Below are 23,759 nucleotides of genomic sequence, written 5' to 3' on the forward strand. Positions count from 1 at the left end.
GCAGGGAAATCCCCTCTAGATCTGGAAGCGATTACCGTAATGTGGGATGATGCTCCAGGCCATGACCGAGGCATACAAGCCACCAATCATCCAGAACATGCAGAGCCAGCTCAGATGTTCTCCTCGCTTCTCACGGGCTAAGAATTCAGAGAAATAGGCAAAGACGATGGGCAGGGAGCCTCCGATACTGAAGAGAGAAAAGGAGGAAAGTGGAAGGATAAAACAACTTAGAAACCATAGAGAGGGTTTCATAGTAACCCAGTAATATCAACTATCTTCTGTGTTCTTTATATAATCTTTGCTTTTTGTAAATCTATGTTGGACTTAACAGAATGACAGAGTTAGAAGGGACCTTGGAGGTCTTCTAATTCAGGGGTCACCAACCTTTCAGGGACCACTAAATCCATAATTTTAAATCCGGTGGACCACTGTTATGATCTGCCTAATGACTGACATGGTGGGTGTGGTTAGGTGGTCATGTGACTGGGTAGGCGTGGCCCAACTCAATGTCACTTCCATCGAGGGGCGCCTTGCCAGCCTCTACTCGTCCCTCCCTTCCCACCCATTCCTCACCTGCCCGCCCGGGCATCTTAGGGCCCCAACAGGAAGTCGTTGTTAGAGCTAAGCAGCTACCCTGAGAAAGAGTTGGCAAAAACAGCTGGCTCAATTCAAATTGGATCTGACCGAGAAGGAGGATCAGCAGAAGCACCTCACTGAGGACTACGAGCATAGGTTGTCCAAGCAGAGGGAAGACCTGCGGGAGTGCAAGGCAAGGAGCCAGCACCTGGAGGCTCAGTGATCTGAGATGGTCAGCCAGTTCCAGGCCATGATGCAATCCCACTGGAACAAAGTCCTCCAGCTCTTCGCCACCAGTGATGCTTCCCTCCAGCCTTCGCCCAAAGCCCCACACCAGCGTGGCACGACATAACCGCCGTAGACTAAAGCGCGCCGACAACACCGCGGTGCTAAAACCGCGATGTCAAAAGCGCGCCCACAACAGCGCGCCCACAACAGCGCGCCGACAGAAGCGCGATTTAACTTAAGGTAAGGTTTAGGGTTAGGTTTTGGGTTAGGTTTAGGGTTAGGTTTAGGGTAGGTTTAGGGTAGGTTTAGCGTTAGGTTTAGGGTTAGGTTTAGGGTTATTTTTAGGGTTATGTTACAGCGCGCTTTTGTCAGCGCGCTGTTGTCGCGCGGTTTTGACGGTGCGGTTTTGTCACCGCGCTTTAGTCACACGTGCTTTAGTCTACCGCGGTTTTGTGGTGGAACCCACACCAGGAGGCTGAAGCAGACCCCAAGTCAGAATTTCTGCCCCCCTCCGACCCGCACAAAAAGACCTTGAAGGGGGAGACTTTCTGCAGCAACACAAGCGTTGATTGCATGTATCCAGCCCAGGGGCTGTACTTTTGAAGATCCCTGATTTAGTGCAATATAAAAAAGGCAAATACTTTTTCTGCGGATCACCAACATTTCCTTACGGACCAGCAGTTGGTGACCACTGTTCTAGTCCATCCCTCTGCTGAAGCAGGAAATCAAACATATGGTTGTCCAGCCTCTTCTTAAAAGCCTCCAGTGATGGAGCAGCCACAACTTCTGGAAGCAAGCTGTTCCACTGGTTAATTGTCCTCACTATCAGAAAATTTCTCCTTAGTTCTAGGTTGTTTCTCTCTTTGTTTAGTTTCCATCCATTGCTTCTAGTCCTGCCTGCTGGTACTTCGTAGAATAGGTTGGCTCCCTCTTCTTTGTGGCAGCCCCTCAAATATTGGGACACTGCTATCATGTCTCCCCTAGTCCTCCTTTTCCCTAGACTAGACAAACCCAATTCCTTCAATTGTTCTTCATTTGTTTTAGCCTCCAGCCCCCTAATTATCTTTCTTGCTCTTTGCAGAGACTCAACATCATTTTTATAATAAATGATGAATGCAGTATGCTAAGTGTGGTCTTATTGAGGCTTTATATAACAGCACTAAATACTTCACATGATCTTGACTCAGTTAATGCAACCCAGGATTGCACTGGCTTCTTTAGTTGCTGCCATCATAACCATTGCAAAATTTTACACTGCATTGTAAAACATATGCAACATATGTTCAATTCCTGTTCCAAGGAGCTTGCTTGGCGATGGGGAGTGTAGGAAGCCAATCGGCTTAAGCATTACTATCACATATTGGATGTCTCCCTTAGCCTGGAATAAGCTTGTACTTCTACAGAGCATTCAGTACGTACCCAAAACCGGAGATCAGGCGGCAGAAGAGGAAGAAGCCATATTGCTGAACAAAGGAGGAGAGGAACGCAAAGCTGGCATTGATGGAGAGCGATATGATCAGGCACTTCTTCCGGCCCAGCTTGTCTGCCAGGCCACTCCAGAAAAGGGCCCCCACCATCATTCCAAAATAAACAATTAGTCCTGTACATAAGACACAAGGGACACAAGACACATTAGTCCCTGTACTTATTCTTGTTAGCAGTGGCATCTCTCCAGGTTTCCAAAAACGCCCACTTGCTAACTCTGCGGAAATGATGATCCAGGTACTGCCTCCCTCCCTCCCCCCCCAACAAGCGCCCCCAAGTAGCAAAAGGCATCAAAAGTCTTCACTCATCAAGGCAGCAAATGTCTATCACCAATTATTGGGGGAAAGGAAGGGGAAACAGTCATCCTCAAGTCCAATGCAACTCTTCCATAGGTTTTCTTGGCCATGAAATAGAAGATATTTGTCATTGCCTTTTTCTGGAATATTTCCCCCCAAATTTCCAACTCTTGCCTGGAGGTTATGATGTCCTGGTGATCCCTGCTTCACATGCGGAGGATGATCAATTAAAGTCAAGGAAGGAAGGAAGGAAGGAAGGAAGGAAAGAAGGAAAGAAGGAAAGAAGGAAAGAAGGAAAGAAGGAAAGAAGGAAAGAAGGAAAGAAGGAAAGAAGGAAAGAAGGGGAAATTGAGACATGCTGTGGAAGAAAGGGAGAAACTGAGGGAGGGAGGAAGGAAGGAAGGAGGGGGGGAGGGATGAGAAAATTGAAAGATGCTGTGGAAGAAAGGGAGAGAGAAACTAAGAGGGAGGCAGGGAGGCAGGGAGGCAGGGAGGCAGGGAGGGAGGGAGGGAGGGAGGGAGGGAGGGAGGAAGGAAGGAAGGAAGGAAGGAAGGAAGGAAGGAAGGAAGGAAGGAAGGAAGGAAGGAAGGGGAAATTTGGACATGCTGTGGAAGAAAGGGAGAGAGAAACTAAGAGGGAGGGAAGGAGGGAGGGAGGGATGAGAAAATTGAAAGATGCTGTGGAAGAAAGGGAGAGAGAAACTAAGAGGGAGGGAGGGAGGGAGGAAAGAAGGAAGGAAGGAAGGAAGATCTATACAAGCAGGTGCAAATATAAGTGACCAGCTGGAAACAGGATGGAATAATATACTGTAGTCCTTTCTCTGGCTCTAATCTCAGTTCTCATAGGAAGCAAAATATTCACAAGTTGGCCAAGACAAAATGTACCGATGCAACCAATGTTCCAATGAACATCCCCAAAGCAGAACAAATAAACTGCCACAACAAGATGCCTGGCTCATTGCAAGATCCCCAGTTTGCTAAACAAGCTCCTAGAAAGTCACACTTCATTGCTGACTCCCTTATTTTACCAAAGGAAAGTGGGGAGTTGATTAATTTCCTCTCATGGTAGACCAAAGTCCCTTGGGATGTTAAAAGGCACTGCAGCATTAACAACAGCAGCAGCCAGAAAATTTATATCTATGGTAATCAGCCATTGGAGGAGTCTATAAATATTGTTATTTCTCCTAATCGGGACAAAAGCAAAGGCTTTGTAGTGAACAACACAACATTTAGATGCATCGGCTTCAAGGCTGCAAGCCAGCTGTGTTTCCCTTTCATCTGTATTCATCATTCATTCTTTTTTAGTTTAATTTAGTTTAGTTTTGTGGGAGCTGCCTTTTCTTTTTCCTTTTTTTCTTTCTTTTCCCTACTAAGCATGTGCATCACACACAAACACATATAAACACATGCACACACCACCATCATCCCTTTGAACAACCCCATAATCCCTTGCAGGGTGGAATCTTGGGCAACTGAACAGAGCTGAATGTTTACTGGCCTGATGCCCTTCCAGTCACCAATATGAAGTTTTGTTCAGCAGATATATTCTCAGTGCGTCCAGAGAGAGAAATATCTGCATAGGGCAAACCAGCAGGGAAAAAAATGCTTTAAAAAGCTTTTTAAAAAGCTTCCAAAGATTGTGCAGCTCACAGCTGAGCCACACGATCATTGGAAGCTATTTCTTTTTTAGATTTTTAAAGGATTTTTTGCTTGTCAGTTCACCCAAACCAGCAGGGAAAAATGCTTTAAAAAGCAGAAAAAATAGCTGAAAGTGAAAAAAAAAGTTGGCCATGCCCACCCAGTCACAGGCCTCCCATCCCCAAGCCATGCCCACAGAATTGGTGATGGAGGAATTAGATTTCACCACTGGGTGGGATCTGTTTTTTATCTGTCAACCACCCCCACTATGAACCTCCATTGGAGCTTCAAGCCAACGGGCAGAGCCCAGTCTTTAAACTCTTATAGAAAGTAAGGAGGGTAGGAGCCTACCTCACTCTTATCCCCTCACTTTGGCGGGGAGGGGAATTAAGATGTCCCAAAGGGCACACATGCCTCTGTCTCAAAGAAGAAACCAAATTTTCAGATTCAGGAAACTGACCCTTGCAAATTAATAATAATAATAATAATAATAATAATAATAATAATAATAATCAAGAATGGAGAGTTGGCAGAACAAAGCACTGCATGGCCAATTTCTGGAAAAAATAAAAGATAAAGTGGACAGTGAACAAACTTGGTTATGGTTAACAACAGGTACATTAAAGAAAGAAACAGAGTCACTAATCCTGGCTGCGCAAGAACAAGCTATCCGCACAAATGCCATTAAGGCCAAAATCGAAAAATCCTCTGATGATGCCAAATGCAGACTTTGCAAAGAAGCTGATGAAACTATTGATCACATACTCAGCTGCTGTAAAAAAATCGCGCAGACTGATTATAAATTGCGGCACAATTCAGTAGCACAAATGATCCATTGGAATTTGTGCAAAAATTATAATATTAAAACAGCAACAAACTGGTGGGAACATCAGCCTGAAAAAGTCACCGAAAATCAGATGGTCAAGATCTTGTGGGATTTCCGTATACAAACCGACAAAATACTGGCGCATAATACACCAGACATCTCACTGGTTGAGAAAAATAAGGTCACAATCATAGACATCGCAATACCAGGTGATAGCAGGGTCGCCGAGAAGGAACATGAAAAAATCGCAAAATACCAGAACTTAAAAATCGAAATTCAACGACTGTGGCACAAACCAGCAGTAGTAATTCCAGTGGTAATTGGCACACTGGAATTGGCTATTCCAAAAGCACTGGAATTACATTTTAAACAGTTAAAAATTGAGAAAATCACCATCAGTCAAATGCAAAAAGCTGCACTGCTTGGATCTGCAGGCATATTACGAAAATACGTTACGACGTCCTAGGCCCCTGGTTGGGGCCCGACTAGTAACCAATGCCAAATCCGGCAAAACAACTGGCCGCTGTGATACAATTGTATAATAATAATAATAATAATAATAATAATAATAATAATAATAATAATAATAACAACAACAACAACAACAACAACAACAACAACTGGCTGATTATTTAAAAGAAAATCAAGAACATCTATTAATCGAAGTAAAGAACAAAAATCTACCGAAGGCCCAACAGACGAAACAAGAATACAGAAAAGATGTGATAAAATCAAGAATGGAGAGTTGGCAGAACAAAGCACTGCATGGCCAATTTCTGGAAAAAATAAAAGATAAAGTGGACAGTGAACAAACTTGGTTATGGTTAACAACAGGTACATTAAAGAAAGAAACAGAGTCACTAATCCTGGCTGCGCAAGAACAAGCTATCCGCACAAATGCCATTAAGGCCAAAATCGAAAAATCCTCTGATGATGCCAAATGCAGACTTTGCAAAAAAGCTGATGAAACTGTTGATCACATACTCAGCTGCTGTAAAAAAATCGTGCAGACTGGTTATAAATTGCGGCACAATTCAGTAGCACAAATGATCCATTGGAATTTGTGCAAAAATTATAATATTAAAATAGCAACAAACTGGTGGGAACATCAGCCTGAAAAAGTCACCGAAAATCAGATGGTCAAGATCTTGTGGGATTTCCGTATACAAACGGACAAAATACTGGTGCATAATACACTAGACATCACACTGGTTGAGAAAAATAAGGTCACAATCATAGACATCGCAATACCAGGTGATAGCAGGGTCGCCGAGAAGGAACATGAAAAAATCGCAAAATACCAGAACTTAAAAATCGAAATTCAACGACTGTGGCACAAACCAGCAGTAGTAATTCCAGTGGTAATTGGCACACTGGGTGCTATTCCAAAAGCACTGGAATTACATTTAAAAGAGTTAAAAATTGACAAAATCACCATCAGTCAAATGCAAAAAGCCGCACTGCTTGGATCTGCACGCATATTACGAAAATATGTTACGACGTCCTAGGCCCCTGGGTGGGGCCCGACTAGTAACCAATGCCAAATCTGGCGAAACAACTGGCCGCTGTGATGCAATTGTATAATAATAATATTCAACGACTATGGCACAAACCAGCAGTGGTAATTCCAGTGGTAATGTGCACACTGGGTGCTATTCCAAAAGCACTGGAATTACATTTAAAACAGTTAAAAATTGACAAAATCACCATCAGTCAAATGCAAAAAGCCGCACTGCTTGGATCTGCATGCATATTACGAAAATACGTTACGACGTCCTAGGCCCCTGGGTGGGGCCCGACTAGTAACCAATGCCAAATCTGGCGAAACAACTGGCCGCTGTGATACAATTGTATAATAATATAAAACAGTATTGGGTTTCAGGGTGTAGACCACCTTGCCTCTGAAAATGCCAGCCACAGTTGCCAGGAAACCTTCAGGAACTCTGTAGCCTACAGTCACTAAACCTGGAAGCCCAACACTGCCCATTAGATACCAACATATGAAAGGCTATACCGGTATATTGGGGAAAAAAGTATTGAATATGAATTGGACTTTATTTGGCCAAGTATGATTCGACACATAAGGGATTTGTCTCCAGGACAGAAGCAGTCAGTGTCCATACAAACCAACAGACTAATGATGATGAAGATGATGATGATGATGAAGATGATGATGATGATGATGATGATGATGATGATGATGGTACCAATAAGGGGATGTAGTAGAGAAGATGAGAAGGATAATAAATGATGCAGCCATACCAATGGGGGGGGGGGAATCATTTACTCACTGGTATGGCTGTACTGTGAGAATTAGGCATTCTGCAGAGTGATGGCGCTAAAACTGTCCTTGTATTGAGTTGTTTTGGCATGTGATGCCCTACAACACCATCCTGAGGGAAGGAATTGAAACAGTTTTTGTCCAGAGATGTGAAGGGTCTGTAGGAATCTTCTCAGCCTTCCTTCTGACCCACTCAGTATACATTCTATGGAAGACAGACTGGTTGCAACTCTTCCTTCTGCTGTCTTAACTTAACTGGCACTGGAGTCTGTGCCTGTCCTATTTGGTTGCAGTACCAAACCAGGCAATTATAGAAGTTCTACCATCCTCTCCTTTTTATGATCCCATAATCACTTGCAAGCAGTGACGTGCGGTGACGTTTATGGCTGGTGAGGCAAGCGGGCAAAAGCTGCCCTGCCGCCCCGGCGCTATGTCCGACATAGAGGCAGGACGTCATGTCCGACATAGAGGCATCCTGCCTCTATGTTGGACATAGCGCCGGGGCATCCAAAAGCCCTGCCACTATGTCCAAAAGCCCTGCCGCTATGTCCGACATAAAAAAAAGTGCCAGCCTACGCACCAGCAGAGGCGGGTAAAACACACACACACACACATACACACACACACACACAAATTACTTACAATAAAACAATTACTTACAAATTACATTAATTTTGAATTCCTCCCCCTCCCTCCGATGTACATACCTTTTCCAGCTGTTTCACAGAGGATTTCAACTCTGTTCTTGTCTGCCATGGTGAAAATGTAAAAATGTAAAAGGAAAAAGGCAAGAGCTGCTGAGGTCAGGCTAGGCTAGCTGCTGACAGAGTCCCCAATGGATGACTCTGCTTAACTGTTTAAAAAAGCCTCTAAAAAAACGCCCTCTACAGGAGGAGGCAAGAGAACCAAGTGCCTCATCTACATAAGGGACTTTTTCAGCTTTTAACCCTTGCTTAACTCTGCTTGAGTGATCATAAAGATAGACTAAATGAGGCACGTGGTTCTTCTGCCTCCTCCTTTAGAGGGCATTTTTTTAGAGGCTTTTTTAAACAGTTAAGCACTAAGCAGAGTCATCCACTGTGACTCTGGCAGCAACTACCTCAGCCTTTTTCCTTTTAATTTTTTTTCTTTTCATCATGACAGTGGTGAGGCCCTGCACGTCATTGCTTGCAGGATGGAGTCTGGGTAACTGAATGGAGCAGAGTGTTTATTGGCCGGATGCCCTTCCTGTTGCCAATGTGGAATTTTGTTCAGCAGATACATTCTCATTGTGCCCAGAGAGAAATATCTGCTCCTACCTAGGATTAGCCTCCTGATTGTGAGGAAAAAGCTCCACCTTTAGGCCACGGCACCACCCCAATGATAGAAGTTCTATCAGATATATTACTTAATAATTGATGTAATATTAAATTAATAATGACTAGTTCTAGCCATTATTGCAGACAAAAGGAAAGGTTTGTTAACGGAGAAGAAAACTGAAACATCCACCCACGCGTCTCATCATTCGCAACGAGCGTAGTCCATGTAGATCAATGCATCCGGTTAGGTAAAATATTCTTGTAAGATCAACACAGTCCCCAGGTCACAAACGGGAATGATTAATGCTAAGGGGAAAGACTGGATGCCCTGCTTTGACTTGAGCCTTCGCTGACAGATTAAAAGGGGGAGGGGGGGTAAACAGCCTTTTCTGCAGAGAAAATCCTTCATGCCAGCTGTTCTCCAAAGCTTCTTAAAAGCAGAGGCCATTCTCCTCCTTCACCCGGCACATATATAAATGCCTGGGATCCAACCTTTCCACTCCACTTTTAATATGGGTGTGTGCACCACCATCATTCTATTGCTCTCTGCAAACACTCTTGATCAGCATAACAAGGGACGTGGGGCTCCCTCAACCATTCCGAACTCTTGCCAAATATAATTTTTTACTTGTCAACATGTACAAGGTAACAGGTATTAGTATAGAGACGGACATTTTCACATGACATTGGTACAAATAGATGGATATAAATAAGTATAGATGTCAGCCTCTGTTTTGCTGCTTGTTTTTCGGCTGCCATTGAAACGGGGAGGGAGGGCAGGGTTGGGTGGGGAAAGTAATCTGTACAGGAGGACTGTTAATTGGGAGTTGTTCTCACCATTCATTTGCTCATGTGGAAGGAGGGGAGTTTCCCGCCAAGGCCAACTGTCCGGCATACCAACCTGATGATGCTTTTTGAAGATGTCTCCCACCTGACAGCTGTGGAGATATACGATTGGACTATGGACTGGGGTTACCAAGGGGAGGGGAATGAATTATGTATTGATATCTAATGCTTTTGGGCCTTTTCACTCAGATCCAGCTTTGCTTAGCTTCTCATTACTTATAATCAGTAAAAGTACACTTAATTCTGCAAAATGGAGTTGAGTGGTTTCTTTCTTGGTTATTAAGTGAAGGAGCCGTGACAATAACATGGCCATGAACACATGAGTACATATCAATGGGGACAGTAGGACAGGGATGGTAGGCACGCTGGTGCACTTACACACGCCTCCTTAGGGACATCTTAGGAAACGTCTGAGGCCCACAGTGTTATGGGACATAAAGGGACAGCCCTCATCCTAAAAAGAAATTAATGCTCTTGAAATGAAATCGAGGTCTCTGGATCCAATTGAGTTCTACACAATTGGGTTCAAGGATGCTGAAATCTTTGCTCCAATGTCTTTACTGGCTGCTGTCTCATAATTCAGTAATGTGAGTGTAGCACAGGGGTGGGCAATTAATTTTGACCAGGGGTCATATGAGAAACTGGGACTGTTCCAGAGGGCCAAATCAACAGAGTTGTGAAGGTTGCCCAGGCATGCAAGCAGGCATATACGCAAACTGAAAAAATAGCGGTCGCTTTCAAAATAGAAGAAATACAGTTGTATTGTGTGCACAGTGCACACCTATTGATATTTGATTTGCAATTGATCTCATGATGGCTGGACGGGAACAGCCAAAGAGCCAGATATGGCTTGGAGGCCCTAAACTGTCTAGGTATGGTCTAGCAATCTAATGGTTGGTTTCTATATAATCTAGAAATATTGCACCCCAAAGCTACCTTAAATTTCTTTAGGAATACCTATAAAAGGAAAACTCAAGGCAGGAAAATGTATAAAGCACCTGAGCCTATATTCTAATATTCAGGTCACTGGCTAAAGATGACATCAAGAGGCAAATGGTAAGATAGCTGCCTACAATTTACTTGCAATCAGTTTCTTTACATTTCAGCCACAGGTAAAATATGAAACACTTAGCCTGAACTTTGACATTAGAATAGTATCGTCATGATAGAAAGTGAAGAAGAACTAAAGAGCCTCTTGATGTGGGTGAAGAAGAAGAGTGCAAAAGTTGGCTTGAAACTCAACATTAAGAAAATTAAGATCACGGCATCCAACTCTCTCAATTCCTGGGAAATAAATGGAGAAGAAATGGAGGTAGTGACAGAGTTTATTTTCCTGGGCTCCAAGATCACTGCAGAGGGGGACAATAGCCAAGAAATTAAAAGACACTTGCTTCAGGGGGGGTGGGGAAGCTATGGTAAATCTTAGACAGCATACTAAAAAGCAGAGACATCACCCTGCCAAAAAAAGGGCATCTAGTCAAGGCTATGGCTTTCCCACTTGCAATGGATGGCTGTGAAAGTTGGACCATAAGAAAAGCTGAGCACCTTTGGACTATGGTGCTGGAGAAGACTCCTGCAAGTCCCTTGGACTGCAAGGCGATCAAACTGGTCAGTCCTAGAGGAGATCAACCGTAACTGCTCTTTAGAAGGCCAGATCTTGAAGAGGAAACTCAAGTACTTTGGTCACCTAATGAGAAGGAAGGACTTACTGAAGAAGAGCCTAATGCTGGGAACGGTTGAGGGTAAAAGAAGAAGGGGATGACAGAGAAGGAGGTGGCTAGATGGAGTAACTAAAGCAGTCGGTGTGCGCTTAAATGGATTCCAGGGGATGGTAGAGAACAGGGAGGCTTGGAGGAACATTGTCCATGGCGTCGCGATGGGTCAGAAATGACTTCGCAACTAACAACAACAACAACAGCCTGCACTTTGCTGAATGGCAATGATCTAATAATGCTAGACATTTCAAGGGGCAGGAGAGGGAGTCTCACAAATGCTGGATTATCACCAGCTATCAAGCAAAGAATGTTCTTTCCTTGTATTGGTATTCCTCACTCTGTTTTAAAAAATAACACCACTAGTCTTCATTCTCCTTTAGCAATGAAAGTAGAACTTGATCGAATACTGTTCAACTGATGGAGGAACTGCAGGAATTGTACCCAAGATATTAGATGAAGCTATTTCCTGAAATGGCCCTTGTTACGAGCATTCCTATGAACAACCCCTAGATTTTTCTCCAATCTCTTAGAAAATGTTTCTGATGTCTTGGCAAAATGGATCTCCATTCTTTTTTCCCCCTTCATCCATCCTTCAGGCTCAAAGCCTAAATTCTGGCTGATGGGCATCTACAGCATTTGGTCAAAACAAGTCAAGATGGCAGCTAAAGCTTTACTCAGTTGGGTCGTACTTTGACCACAACATTTTATCTTTATCTATCTTTATCTTTATCTTTATCTTTATCTTTATCTTTATCTTTATCTTTATCTTTATCTTTATCTTTATCTTTATCTTTATCTTTATCTTTATCTTTATCTTTATCTTTATCTTTATCTTTATCTTTATCTATCTTTATCTTTATCTTTATCTTTATCTTTATCTTTATCTTTATCTTTATCTATCTTTATCTTTATCTTTATCTTTATCATCTTTATCTATCTTTATCTTATCTTTATCTTTATCTTATTTATATTTATATTTATATTTATATTTATATTTATATTTATATTTATATTTATATTTATATTTATATTTATATTTATATTTATATTTATATTTATATTTATATTTATATTTATATTTATATTTATATTATTTATATTTATATTTATATTTATATTTATATTTATATTTATATTTATATTTATATTTATATTTATATTTATATTTATATTTATATTTATATTTATATTTATATTTATATTTATATTTATATTTATATTTATATTTATATTATTTATATTTATTATTTATTATTTATTATTTATTATTTATTATTTATTATTTATATTTATTATTTATATTATTTATATTTATATTATTTATGTTTGTGTTTGTGTTTGTGTGTCAAAAAGACAGCTGTGAAAATATTTACAGACCCCCCCCCCCACATCCTGGACATAAATTGTTTCAACTCCTACCCTCAAAACAACCCTATAAAGCATTGCACATCAGAACAACTAGACACAAGAACAGTTTTTCCCCCTAATGCCATCACTCTGCTAAACAAATAATTCCCTCAACGCTATCAAGCTATTCACTAAGTCTGCATTACTGTTACTATTAATCTTCTCATCGTTCCTATTATTCATCTCCTCCCACTTATGACTGTCTGACTGTAACTTTGTTGCTTGTATCCTCATGATTTATATTGATTGTTTCCTAGTAAGATTTGACTGTTTATTTGTACCCTATGACTATCATTAAGTGTCATACCTTAAGATTCTTGATGAATGTATCTTGTCTTTTTATGTACACTGAGAGCATTTGCACCAAAGACAAATCCCTTGTGTGTCCAATCTCACTTGGCCAATAAATAATTCTATTCTATTCTTTGGGGTGCACCATCTTTGACCTTTTTTTTTTAATTATACCCTGCAGTCCTTCCTGTTTTCGGTTGTCTCTTCACCTCACTGCTATGTAGTCCTGGCTTACAATCAAAAGAGACACCTGGACAAGTTGAACAAAAATTATCCCAGCTGGAACGCAAACACCACACATTGAATCACTTTCAGATCATGCAGTTTTGCCTGTATATCAATTTACGAGACAACAGAAAGACATTTAAAGGAAAACAATGCTTTTCCAGTATCTATCAGCACAAATAAACCAAACCGAAGAACGAAATTCATGCAATTCAAGTGAAATAAAATTATATAAGAGTCACTTGAGGGGAGAAAACCAAGTCAAAACCAAGTATATATATTTAGTGTCACAACCCCTGGTAAGCCCCAATTATGGGAGGAAGCTAACTGCTTCCATCATCTGTCAATCGGCTCGTCACAAGAGTCCATCACGACAGAAACCCAATATTTTTACTGTTGCCTTTGTTATATTTGTGTAGCACAAATAAAACACACACACACACACACACACACATATATATATAAAGAATATCTATACTGATCTGCTTGTGATATTAAGGAAGTGGTCTTAATAGGTGTTCTTTTCAATTTCAATAGTGGGTTCTTTTTTATTTTTTGAGAAAGCATCTTTGGGACAATCATGGAAGATTGAGAATGGAACATTGGGAATCTCCATAGACATTTAAATATATTTAAATATCTTTAAATGTGAATATATACTGCAGTTTTCGGAGTATAAGATGCATCTTTTTCCCTCAAAAAAAGAGGCTGAAAACCTAGATGCATTTTATACCCTGAATAAAGCATTTTTTGCCTCCCAAAACCGTGCCCCTTTCACCAAAATGGCTGTGCATAGCCTTTAGGAGGCTTCCAGGGTGCTCCTGGGGGCTGGGGAGGGAAGAAATGAGCAAAAAATCAGCCATGTTTTGCTCAATATTCCCCCCCCCCAACCCCCAAGAGCACTCTATAAGCCTCCTAAAGTCTATGCATGCCCTTTTTTGACAAAAAATGAGCCCATTTTCACACAAAAATGGGCCATTTTTTGCTCAGTTTTGGGTGGGGGCCCCCCAGAAGCACTCTACAAGCCTCCTAAAGGCTATTCATGTCCTTTTTTTAAAAAAAAAGGGCCATTGTTGGGAGGTCTGCAGAGTGCTTTTTTAAAATTTGCCTCTTCAAAATCTTGGGGCATCTTATACTCTGGGGCGTTTTATACACCGAAAAATACGGTAATCAGGAAAGCTTTACAACATCCTTCCTTGTTCCTTGAGACATGTAGGACTCACCTAGCATTCCTTTGTTGGAGGTGGTTAAGCACATATCCTTCTCAGCACTGGGCAAGACAAAACCGACCACAAAAACTTCCACTCCATCCGCCATCAGGGCCAAGCCCAACACAATGAAAAGCATCCACTGGAATCGTCCATGGCCGCATTCCACAATGATGTTCTCATACTGGTGGGCCAGCTGCTCTTCATCTTCCATCTTTTCTGCTATAAGCTCATCGTGATCTCTGAACTCATTGGACAGACCGGCTTTTTTCTTCTGCTTGGGCTTGTCATCCGGGTGAGGAATGCCCTGGTACTCTCCTTCATAGACTTCATCGTCTTCATCATGGCCTTCGGTAGCGTCGCTCTGAGCATCTTCTTCCTGATTGGGCTCCTCCCTGGTGTGATAGGTTGGGTCGTTGGGAGCATAACCTGTGTAGCCACCATCCTGGTAGCGATAGTCATCAAACCCGCCATGGGTCCCTTGGTTTCTATGGCCACCATCCATTTTGAGCCAATACGTCTGGATGGACAGTTATATTTTATCTAAGTTTGTTCTGTGTTTTGTGCAAGTGGATATATTTCAACCTGTTCAGTTAACTACATGGGCATAACTGCCTCTTCCTTTAAATATGTGCTTGATGTGTGATCAAACCACCACAATTTAAATGAAGCTTTGCAGGTTAAGCCTTGTAATTAAGGAACAGTATCCTTCCTAAAGCATGCCATGGTATTTTAGCTCTGCCTTTTGGTGTTTTCTGAAGCCTTCAGCTGTCAAGCGATGTTGGGGGAGGAAACCCAAGGGATCAGCGGCTCTTCTCATCAGGCGCTAGTGAGCTTTGGCAGATCGTTTGCTTTCATGGTCCATCTTCCTGTGGAAAGTCACATCCTAGAGAAGAAAAAAGGGGAAACCGAAAAATACACAATTAAATGCTTTGAAAGAGAGAGAAAGGTCATGCCGTGATATATTTTCTGACATATTTCTTTCCCAAAACCTGCCTGGCAGAAATACCAAAGGAATTTCAAGAAAACACATTCAACTCATCTGGAAATAACTTATGGAAGGGGAAAAAGAGCAGCTAAAATGTATTTAAAGACACCGTGGTCCCTAGGATCTTTGTGTGTTCCATTTATATTCCCTACTAGCTGATAACTGGGCATTGCCCAGGTATTTATTTATAGGGGGAAAATTTGCGGACCAAACGTAATTTCTAATGTTGGATTTTTCCCCTTATCAGAGGGAGCCCCCTTGTGGAGTACTGTGAAGCCATTACCATGGCAACTCTACTGTTCTGCACAGTAAAAGCCATTTTAAGGCACAACAAGCTATATCTTAACAGAACACACAGCCCAAGGGGTATTAGGGTTGTCTTACCCCTGCAGTGCATTTTTCTCCAAAAAGTAAGTCATCTGTGTACCAAGTTTGGTTGAAATTGCTCTAGGCGATCCAGAGTTATGCTGGAACATACACACACAGACACGCATACTGAGAGAAAGAGAGACAGAGACAGAGACAGAGAGAGACGGAGACAGGGTGAGAGAGAGAGAAAGACAGAGAAAGACAGACAGACAGACAGAGAGAGAGAGAGAGTTCAGGTACTCAAGCTTGGCTAGGCCTCAATCCTCTTCCTCCAGGGAGCTCCATGGCTGAGGATGGGATAAAATCCAAGTCTCGTCTCTATGCTCCTAGTCCAACACTTTTACAACTACATTGCATTGCATCAGTGTACAAGAGAACAAAAACAAGTGATCAAGGCCTGAAGATTCCTTAGGTTTCTCCCACAAGTGAAATTGTTTCCACTGAGTGCATAACTGCTGTCCTCTGAACACTGGGAACAAATCCAAGTTCTACCGGAAAGTCCCATTTTGTAAGGCAAGCTTTTGAAATGCTGTTAACAACCTGTATTCATCCCATTCTCCCTTTGTAGAATTGCGAGACCCTGCCCCAAATCCCTTAGCAGAATCTCAAAACACTAGCATTGCTCCTCTTTCACTTTTGGGATGGTATAGTTCCTGAAACAACTGTACCCATGAAATGGATCTTCAAATTCTGTCTACTTGCTGCCAAGATAAAGTGGGCAAAAAAATGAAAATTCAAGGGCTGCCCATGTGCCTCTCCACCACTAATTCCCAAGTCCACCACACACATTGTGATGCATGTAATTTCATATCCACATGTCTACATCCATCCTCATGTACTCTAAAATGGTGTGCATTTTGATTGATTGCTCTTGGATTCTAAGCAGCTGCTCGGCAATATTTGGAAAACCCACTTTTCACATTGTAAGCATAAAGTCATATTTGCTCCTTTGATGCCAGATTATGACTGATGATCCTACAATTTTAGGCATATACCCAGCTAAAATTCAGGAATCCGGTCTGATTTTGGCTGATGGAAACATCAACCATCGTCAACCTAAGTCACCCTGTGATAGTACATTCCAGGATACTCTTACACCATCTGAATGTTAGCTTGGCACTCTTGAGAGCGTCTTGCATGGGAAGGAAGACATCCCAGAAAGCAAAAATAAAGTAAGAATACCAATTCCTTGCAGGTGAGAAGCATAGTCATGTTGTCCATTTCAGTTATTCTGACATGGCTGCAAACTCAGATCATCAGGATGGAGAAGAGGAAAAATTTAGTTTATACCTGTCTGTCTGTCTATCTATCTATCTATCTATCTATCTATCTATCTATCTATCTATCTATCTATCTATCTATCTATCTTTATTTCTATGTATCATCTATGTATCCATCTATGGCAAATCTAGACATCATACTGAAAAGCAGAGACATCACCCTGTCACCAAAGGTGTGTATTGTCAAAGCTATGGTTTTCCCAGTTGCAATGGATGGCTGTGAAGGTTGAAGAAGAAAGGCTGTGCGCCGAAGAATGGAGGCCTTTGAACTCTGGTGCTGGAGAAGACTCCTGCAAGTCCCTTGGACTGCAAGGCGATCAAATCGATCAGTCCTAGGGGAGATCAACCCTGACTGCTCTTTAGAAGGCCAGATCCTGAAGAGGAAATTCAAATACTTTGACCACCTAATGAGAAGGAAGGACTCACTGGAGAAGAGCCTAATGCAGGGAAAGACAGAAGGCAAAAGAAGAAAGGGATGACAGAGAATGAGGTGCCTGGATGGAGTCACAGAAGAAGTAGACATGTGCTTAAAGGGACTCCAGAGGATGGTAGAAGACAGGAAGGCCTGGAGAAACATTGTCCCTGTGGTCACGATGGGTTGGACATGACTTCACAACTAACAACAACAATATATCCATCATCTATCTATCTACAATGTCTGCCTGTTTGTCAGTCAGTCAGTCTATCTATCTATCTATCTATCTATCTATCTATCTATCTATCTATCTATCTATCCATCCATCCATCCATCCATCCATCCATCCATCCATCCATCCATCCATCTTCCCAGGAATTTGGTTTTCTGTTTCTGTCTTTCAACGGAGCAACATTTAAATTCACATGTTATCCTGATTTGAAGGTCTATTACAAGTCTCACAATATAGGAAGTATGTTTGAAATATTAGAGACACATACGCTTTGCAAAGGGAAAGGAAATAGGGCAGCGGTTGGGTTTTTCCAGAAGTATGAGCTTTGCCAAATATCCACTTATGCCAATCTCTGACACTGCCATGAGCAATGCATACAGTACAATCGGATTGGTTTTCTTACAGGCTTTCATTTTATTTGCTCTTTTGGCACCCATAATTGTGCTTTCCTGTTGTCTTGCATTCTCTGGCACATGTAACTGTGCATTCCTATTTCATTCCCAGGATCCCAGAGTCCCCCAAATCATGAATTTCAGTCAGGATGGTGAACAAAACTTGGAAGTGAATTGCACAGAAAACCAAGGAACATCTTTCAACTCCTACAGACTTGGAAAGACAGAGGCACAAAAATTTATAACTCTGACTTTCAAGATTTCCTCCCTGTCTCTTTCTGCCTCTGAGGAAGGGAGCATTAGCTAATGAGCCGTGATTCCCTTTTTAGATTCCACTTGGAAGAATAGTCATCTTCTGGATCCTCTTACAGAGCTCCAGGCCATCCTTTCCATTTCAATGAAATGGGGAGGGGGTGGAGGCTCAAACGGTCTAGTTTGACTCAGCATTTGCAACGTTGCACCGAAATGCACTCAAATCCATTATGAGTCTTGGAGAAAACTGTGTGAGCTGCAGCTCACTTTATTTGTGCCTCTGATGAAGGGAGTTACACCCCTGGAAACAGGCGTCTTTTTATGAAATCAGTCAGCTAAAAAAGTTACTACCAGACTCCTCCCCATATCTTGCCTTTCCTCTTCCTAGCACTGACTCCTCACCTGCACTTTTGCATAGTTCTGTGGATGCATCTGGATTCCATCTGGATTAAGAGCCATGGTGGCACAGTGGTTAGAGTGCAGTACTGTAGGCTATTTCTGCTGATTGCCGGCTGCCAGAAGTTTTGTAGTTTGAATCTCACCAGCTCAAGGTTGACTCAGCCTTCCATCCTTCTGAGGTCAGTAAAATAAGGATCCAGATTGTTGGGGGCAAGATGCTGAGACTCTGTAAACCGTTTAGAGAGGGCTATAAAGCATTATGAAGTGGTATATAAGTCTAAGTGCTATTGCTGTCTTCCTTCCTGCCTTCCTTCCCTCCTTCCCTGTGGTTAGAATGCAGTATTGCAAGCTAATTCTGCCCACTGCCAGGAGTTTGAACCTGACCACCTTAAGGTTGACTCAGCCTTTCATCCTTCCTAGGTCAGTAAAATGAGGACCCAGATTGTTGGAGGCCATAGGTTGACTCTGTAAACTGCTTAGATAGGGCTGTAAATCACTGTAACATGGTATATACATCTAAGTGATATTGCTAAGTAATATTGCTATTGCTATTTTAAAAAAATCTACTGTACTGTAATACGTTTAAAGAAATAACGCTTCGTGGAAAGGAATCCATTGCAAGGTGACATTTCCTGTGGCCTTTACAAAATCAAATCTGTACTTTAAACAGATGGTTTGGTGGTGGCGATGCTTATGATTTTAAAAGTGAGGCAACGTCTCAAAATCCACATTATTTCTTTGGAACAAAAACTACAAAAATACCCACAGATTGTCTCATCTGAAACCTGGATCAGATTTATTTATTTAGATACAGACTCCCGTTGCAAGGGAGAGGCTTTTTCTGCTGGCATCTCTGCAGAAAGATATTTAATCATCATCATCATCTAGAACGAGAAAAGGGGAGCCTCAATCTCTGCTCTAAGTGAGAAACTTTACTCAAAATTTCTATTATGCAGCACACAAATTATTTCTATTATAAATCTAATACCAGTTTGATCTACTACTGAAGGCCCCAAGCTAGAAACTGGGAGACAGTATGTTCTAGTCCCACCTTAGCTGTGAAAGCCAGCTGGGTGACTTTGGGCCAATCACCAAGAGACTGTGAGTTCTAGTCTCACATTAGCCATGAAGGATAGATAGATAGATAGATAGATAGATAGATAGATAGATAGATAGATAGATAGATAGATAGATAGATCATACATACATACATACATACATACATACATACATACATACATACATACATACATATGTCAGGTTATCAACTAGTAAATAAATAAATATATTCCTTGCCATCTCTCTGTCAATCAGCAGATGGCTTGAGGTTTTGGGGTTTTGTTTTGTTTTTGCTTTTCTGACTGCAGATGGAATGTTAATGCATGCACACACATTCCTTGGTATCAGCTTCACTACTACCAGCTTGTAATCTTTCAACTACATTATAAAAAGCCTCTTTGAATCCTCTGCAGAGATGGGGGTGGATTCACTATAAGGGTTAACATTGAGGGCATCTTCCACAATTGTTCACCCAAACCCAGGCACAGGGAATATAGATTTAATAGTTGCAAGTTAAGGCACTGAATATTTCCATTCCAATATCTCCTGTTTAATAGCGGGCTGGACTAGAAGACCTCCAAAGTCCCTTCCGGCTCTATTCTTTCTATTATTTCAGTCAGAGTGGTTCTTTTTAATTTAAAAAAAAACACACATCAACCCCTAATATTCCAAGAGGGCTTGAAAAGAAAAGAAGCAAAGAAATAAAATGACAGATGTGGCATTGCAAGCTGAAGGAAATCCCAGTGGGGCTTATTAAGCGAGCCACCTGTAGATTCTATAGTAGGAGCTAAAAGGCATCTGAAAGTCATTGCAATGACAGGAACAGATGCTGCCAAGCTGATTTCAGCACCATGGCCAGCACCATATTCAGATTGAAAGAATAAGGCAGACTCCTTCCAAGTCCCAGGGATGTTACAACAATTTAAATTATGTGCAGCCAGAATCTGAAAGTAACATTTTACACAGTACAGTACTTAAGCAAAATGATTCAGTTGTGATCTGCATACGTGGGACTGACTGGGGTAGATTGTAGGGCTGACACTGAAATACAATTTTATCATATTTTATCTATATCTTACATTATTGTATTTTATTCCAATTTCATTTTAGACTGTATTTTATTCCAATTTCATTTTACATTGTATTTTATTCCAATTTCATTTTAAACTGTATTTTATCCAATTCCATTTTTTAAATTGTTTTTTTTAAATCAAATTTTAGTAACAATCTGTTTTGGGAACTCTGCGCTTTGATGTGGCCCAAGGGCTAATCAAGAAATAAAGATAGGGTGGAAGTCCTTGGCTTAAGACTTCAATTGAGCTGAAAGTTTCTCTTGCTAAGTGAGACATTGGCTAAGTGAGTTTTGCTCCATTTTATGACTTTTCTTGCCCCAGTTGTTAAGTTCTTAAGTTAGCAATAAGGTTGTTAAGTGAATCCAGCATGCCTATTGACTTTGTTTGTCAGAAGGGTCGCAAAAGTTGATCACACTGCCACAAGACACTGCCTCCGTCATAAATACGAGCCAGTTGCCAAGCATCTGAATTTTGATCCCATGACCGTGGAGATGCTGCAACGGTCGTAAGTCTGAAAAAGGGTCATTAGTCACCTTGTTCAGCCCTTTTTTAACGTCAAACTGCCACTAAGTGAACTGTTGTAAGTTAAAGACTATCTGCAGTCATCTATTTCCTTGATTCAGATTGTGCATTTGGCACAAAGGCCAAGGAAAACACACATTTAAAAAAAACAGGCTTAGAAAGAGGGGAGGAAATGCAGCTCCATGTCTCCAGAAATTCATGCAGCCACTGACCCCATAAAGAGACCATTTTGTTGTCAGTTGTATTGTTGCAAAGCTTTCCTTTGCGTGTATGGGTAAAAGGGCAAATGATGCTATTGCCTCATTAACAAGCATCTGTTTTCTCCAAGGAAAAGTGAGCAGACCTAAGGATGAGTAATTTATTCCTATGAATAACTGAGGGGAGGAGTTACTTCTAATCTCAACAATTCCTTGCTATTTTAAAAAGAAAAAAACGTACTGTAATCGATGAGGAAGTCATACTTTCTTCTACATTTCTACTAAAGTCTACTGAAAATAGATTAATAGTGGAGGCAGGTGGTTTTTTTTAAGTGAAGGGAATAAAAATAATTTCTCAAATGGGTAGATCTGCCCCTGGGATTTCTGAAAAATCCTGTTTTCCTTTCCAAAATTCCTACTGACTGTAGTTGAATGTTTACTCTCGTCAAACTATTCTCCAAAGCCCCTAAGGGCAGGACAAGAAGCAATGCATGGAAACTAATCAAGGAGAGAAACAACCTAGAACTAAGGAGAAATTTCCTCACAGTTAGAACAATTAACCAGTAGAACAACTTGCCTCCAGAAGTTGTGAATGCTCCAACACTGGACGTTTTTAAGAAGATGTTGGATAATCATTTGTGTGAAGTGGTGTAGAGTTGCCTGCCTAAGCAGAGGGTTGGACTAGAAGACCTCCAAGGTCCCTTCCAACTCTGGAATTCTAAGATTCTAAGATCATTATTATTATTATTATTTATTCATTAAACATGAAAGTCAACTGAACATTCAAAAATGCATCACATTATTATTTCTTTTATTCATTAAATATGAAACTCAGTCAACTGAACATTATTATTATATACCTTATTCATTAAACCTGAAACTCAGCCAACTGAATATTCAAAAATGCATTTCAAATACCAGTGACTGGTGCTAATGGTTGATACGGTTTGCTGCCAGCATCCTAAGTATCAACCAAAGTACTTTCTTAAAATATAAGATGTTCCGAGCAGCGCAGTTTTTTGCAGTTCCACTGGTGTTATTGCAGGAAGCTGCAATTTGTTGGTGTATCTTGTAAAATTCTTGGACATGGTGCCAAGTGTCTATTATTATTATTGTTGTTGTTGTTGTTGTTGTTGTTGTTGTTGTTATTAATTCCCTTTTACTCATTCATACCTTAAAGGAAAATGTAACACATACATGCTAATTTCTGTTAATCCTTTCATCCATTATCAATGATCTAACTTTCCAGCAAACAAGCTTAAAAATAAGAGTTTAACAGAACATGTAGCTAAGAATCCCTGCCCAGTTTCTGAAATTTGCTCTGCTTCTTGCTTATAGAAATCCTATTCCGATAAACCCCAATTTCTTTACGTTTTTCTCATGCTAAATTAGGGAAGGATGCTCAAGAATTGAGCCAAGACCACCAACCCAAGGCTGTTTTCCAAAACTATAAATTGGGAGGAATGTGGGTGAGGTGTTATTCTCAAAAGATGTTATCGATTACAAAAATAAGAAAAAAAGGAGTGAGAATTTAAAGAATGCAAGTGCAACATGGAAGTTTTTCAGAAGAGCTTCAACCTGACTTGAGGAACATTAACCAAGAACGGGGGAGTTGATAAAATGGAACAACTGCTTCTTCTTTTTTTTTAATATTTTTTTTTTATTTTGTTACATAAACAACACATGCCCACACCAGTGGGAAAAGAAAAAATCAAAACACAAAGAAGACAAAAAGAACAAAAAACAAGGCAGGGGGAAAAAAAGGAAAAACAAAAGAAAAAAAAGGAAAAAAACACAGGTATATATTATAAAAAAGTATATCAGCTGGTTACAACATGTTTTGGTGCATCTCTTCCATTAATTCATATTAATTCAAATATCTTAACTCAAATGTTTACCATATTGAGATCATTATACCTCCACTTTTAGTTGACTACAGTTATTTAAACATCCTTCATCCTTAACTATGCCAAAGATTTAATCCATAACCATATGCTGACATTTCATTTACTTGTTTATAAAATCCTCTATTAACATCAAATCCTCATATCCTGTTTTACCTGAACATCCATAATATTTAATACCAAAAATTCCATCTTCCATGCATATAGTTTATTATCATTCTCCCTTCTTTATGTAATTATATCGTATATCGTAACATTTTCCCCATATTAGTTAACATTTAAGTGTATATAGTTTTATTTTATTTTTTAATAGTGATAATTATTGTGATTAATAGCCTTTGTATATGGTCCAAAAAT

General features: G+C 40.6%; 1 protein-coding gene across 1 annotated transcript in view; it reads right to left on the reverse strand.

Annotated features, from left to right (window-relative positions):
- Window positions 1-23,759, reverse strand: part of SV2B (synaptic vesicle glycoprotein 2B) — a 79,668-nt gene that overhangs the window by 27,748 nt on the left and 28,161 nt on the right. The window contains exons 2-4 of the mRNA XM_087704344.1: window positions 14,336-15,206; window positions 2,224-2,404; window positions 36-187 (exon numbers count right to left, since the gene is read on the reverse strand). Coding sequence (XP_087560470.1) covers window positions 36-187; window positions 2,224-2,404; window positions 14,336-14,825 — 823 coding nt within the window. The 5' untranslated portion in view covers window positions 14,826-15,206. The remainder of the gene's footprint in view (window positions 1-35; window positions 188-2,223; window positions 2,405-14,335; window positions 15,207-23,759) is intronic.

The sequence above is a fragment of the Thamnophis sirtalis genome, unplaced genomic scaffold, assembly GCF_051295495.1.
Source record: "Thamnophis sirtalis isolate CommonGarterSnake01/CBP01778 unplaced genomic scaffold, rThaSir2_p1.2 scaffold_2, whole genome shotgun sequence".
Lineage (NCBI taxonomy): Eukaryota > Metazoa > Chordata > Lepidosauria > Squamata > Natricidae > Thamnophis > Thamnophis sirtalis.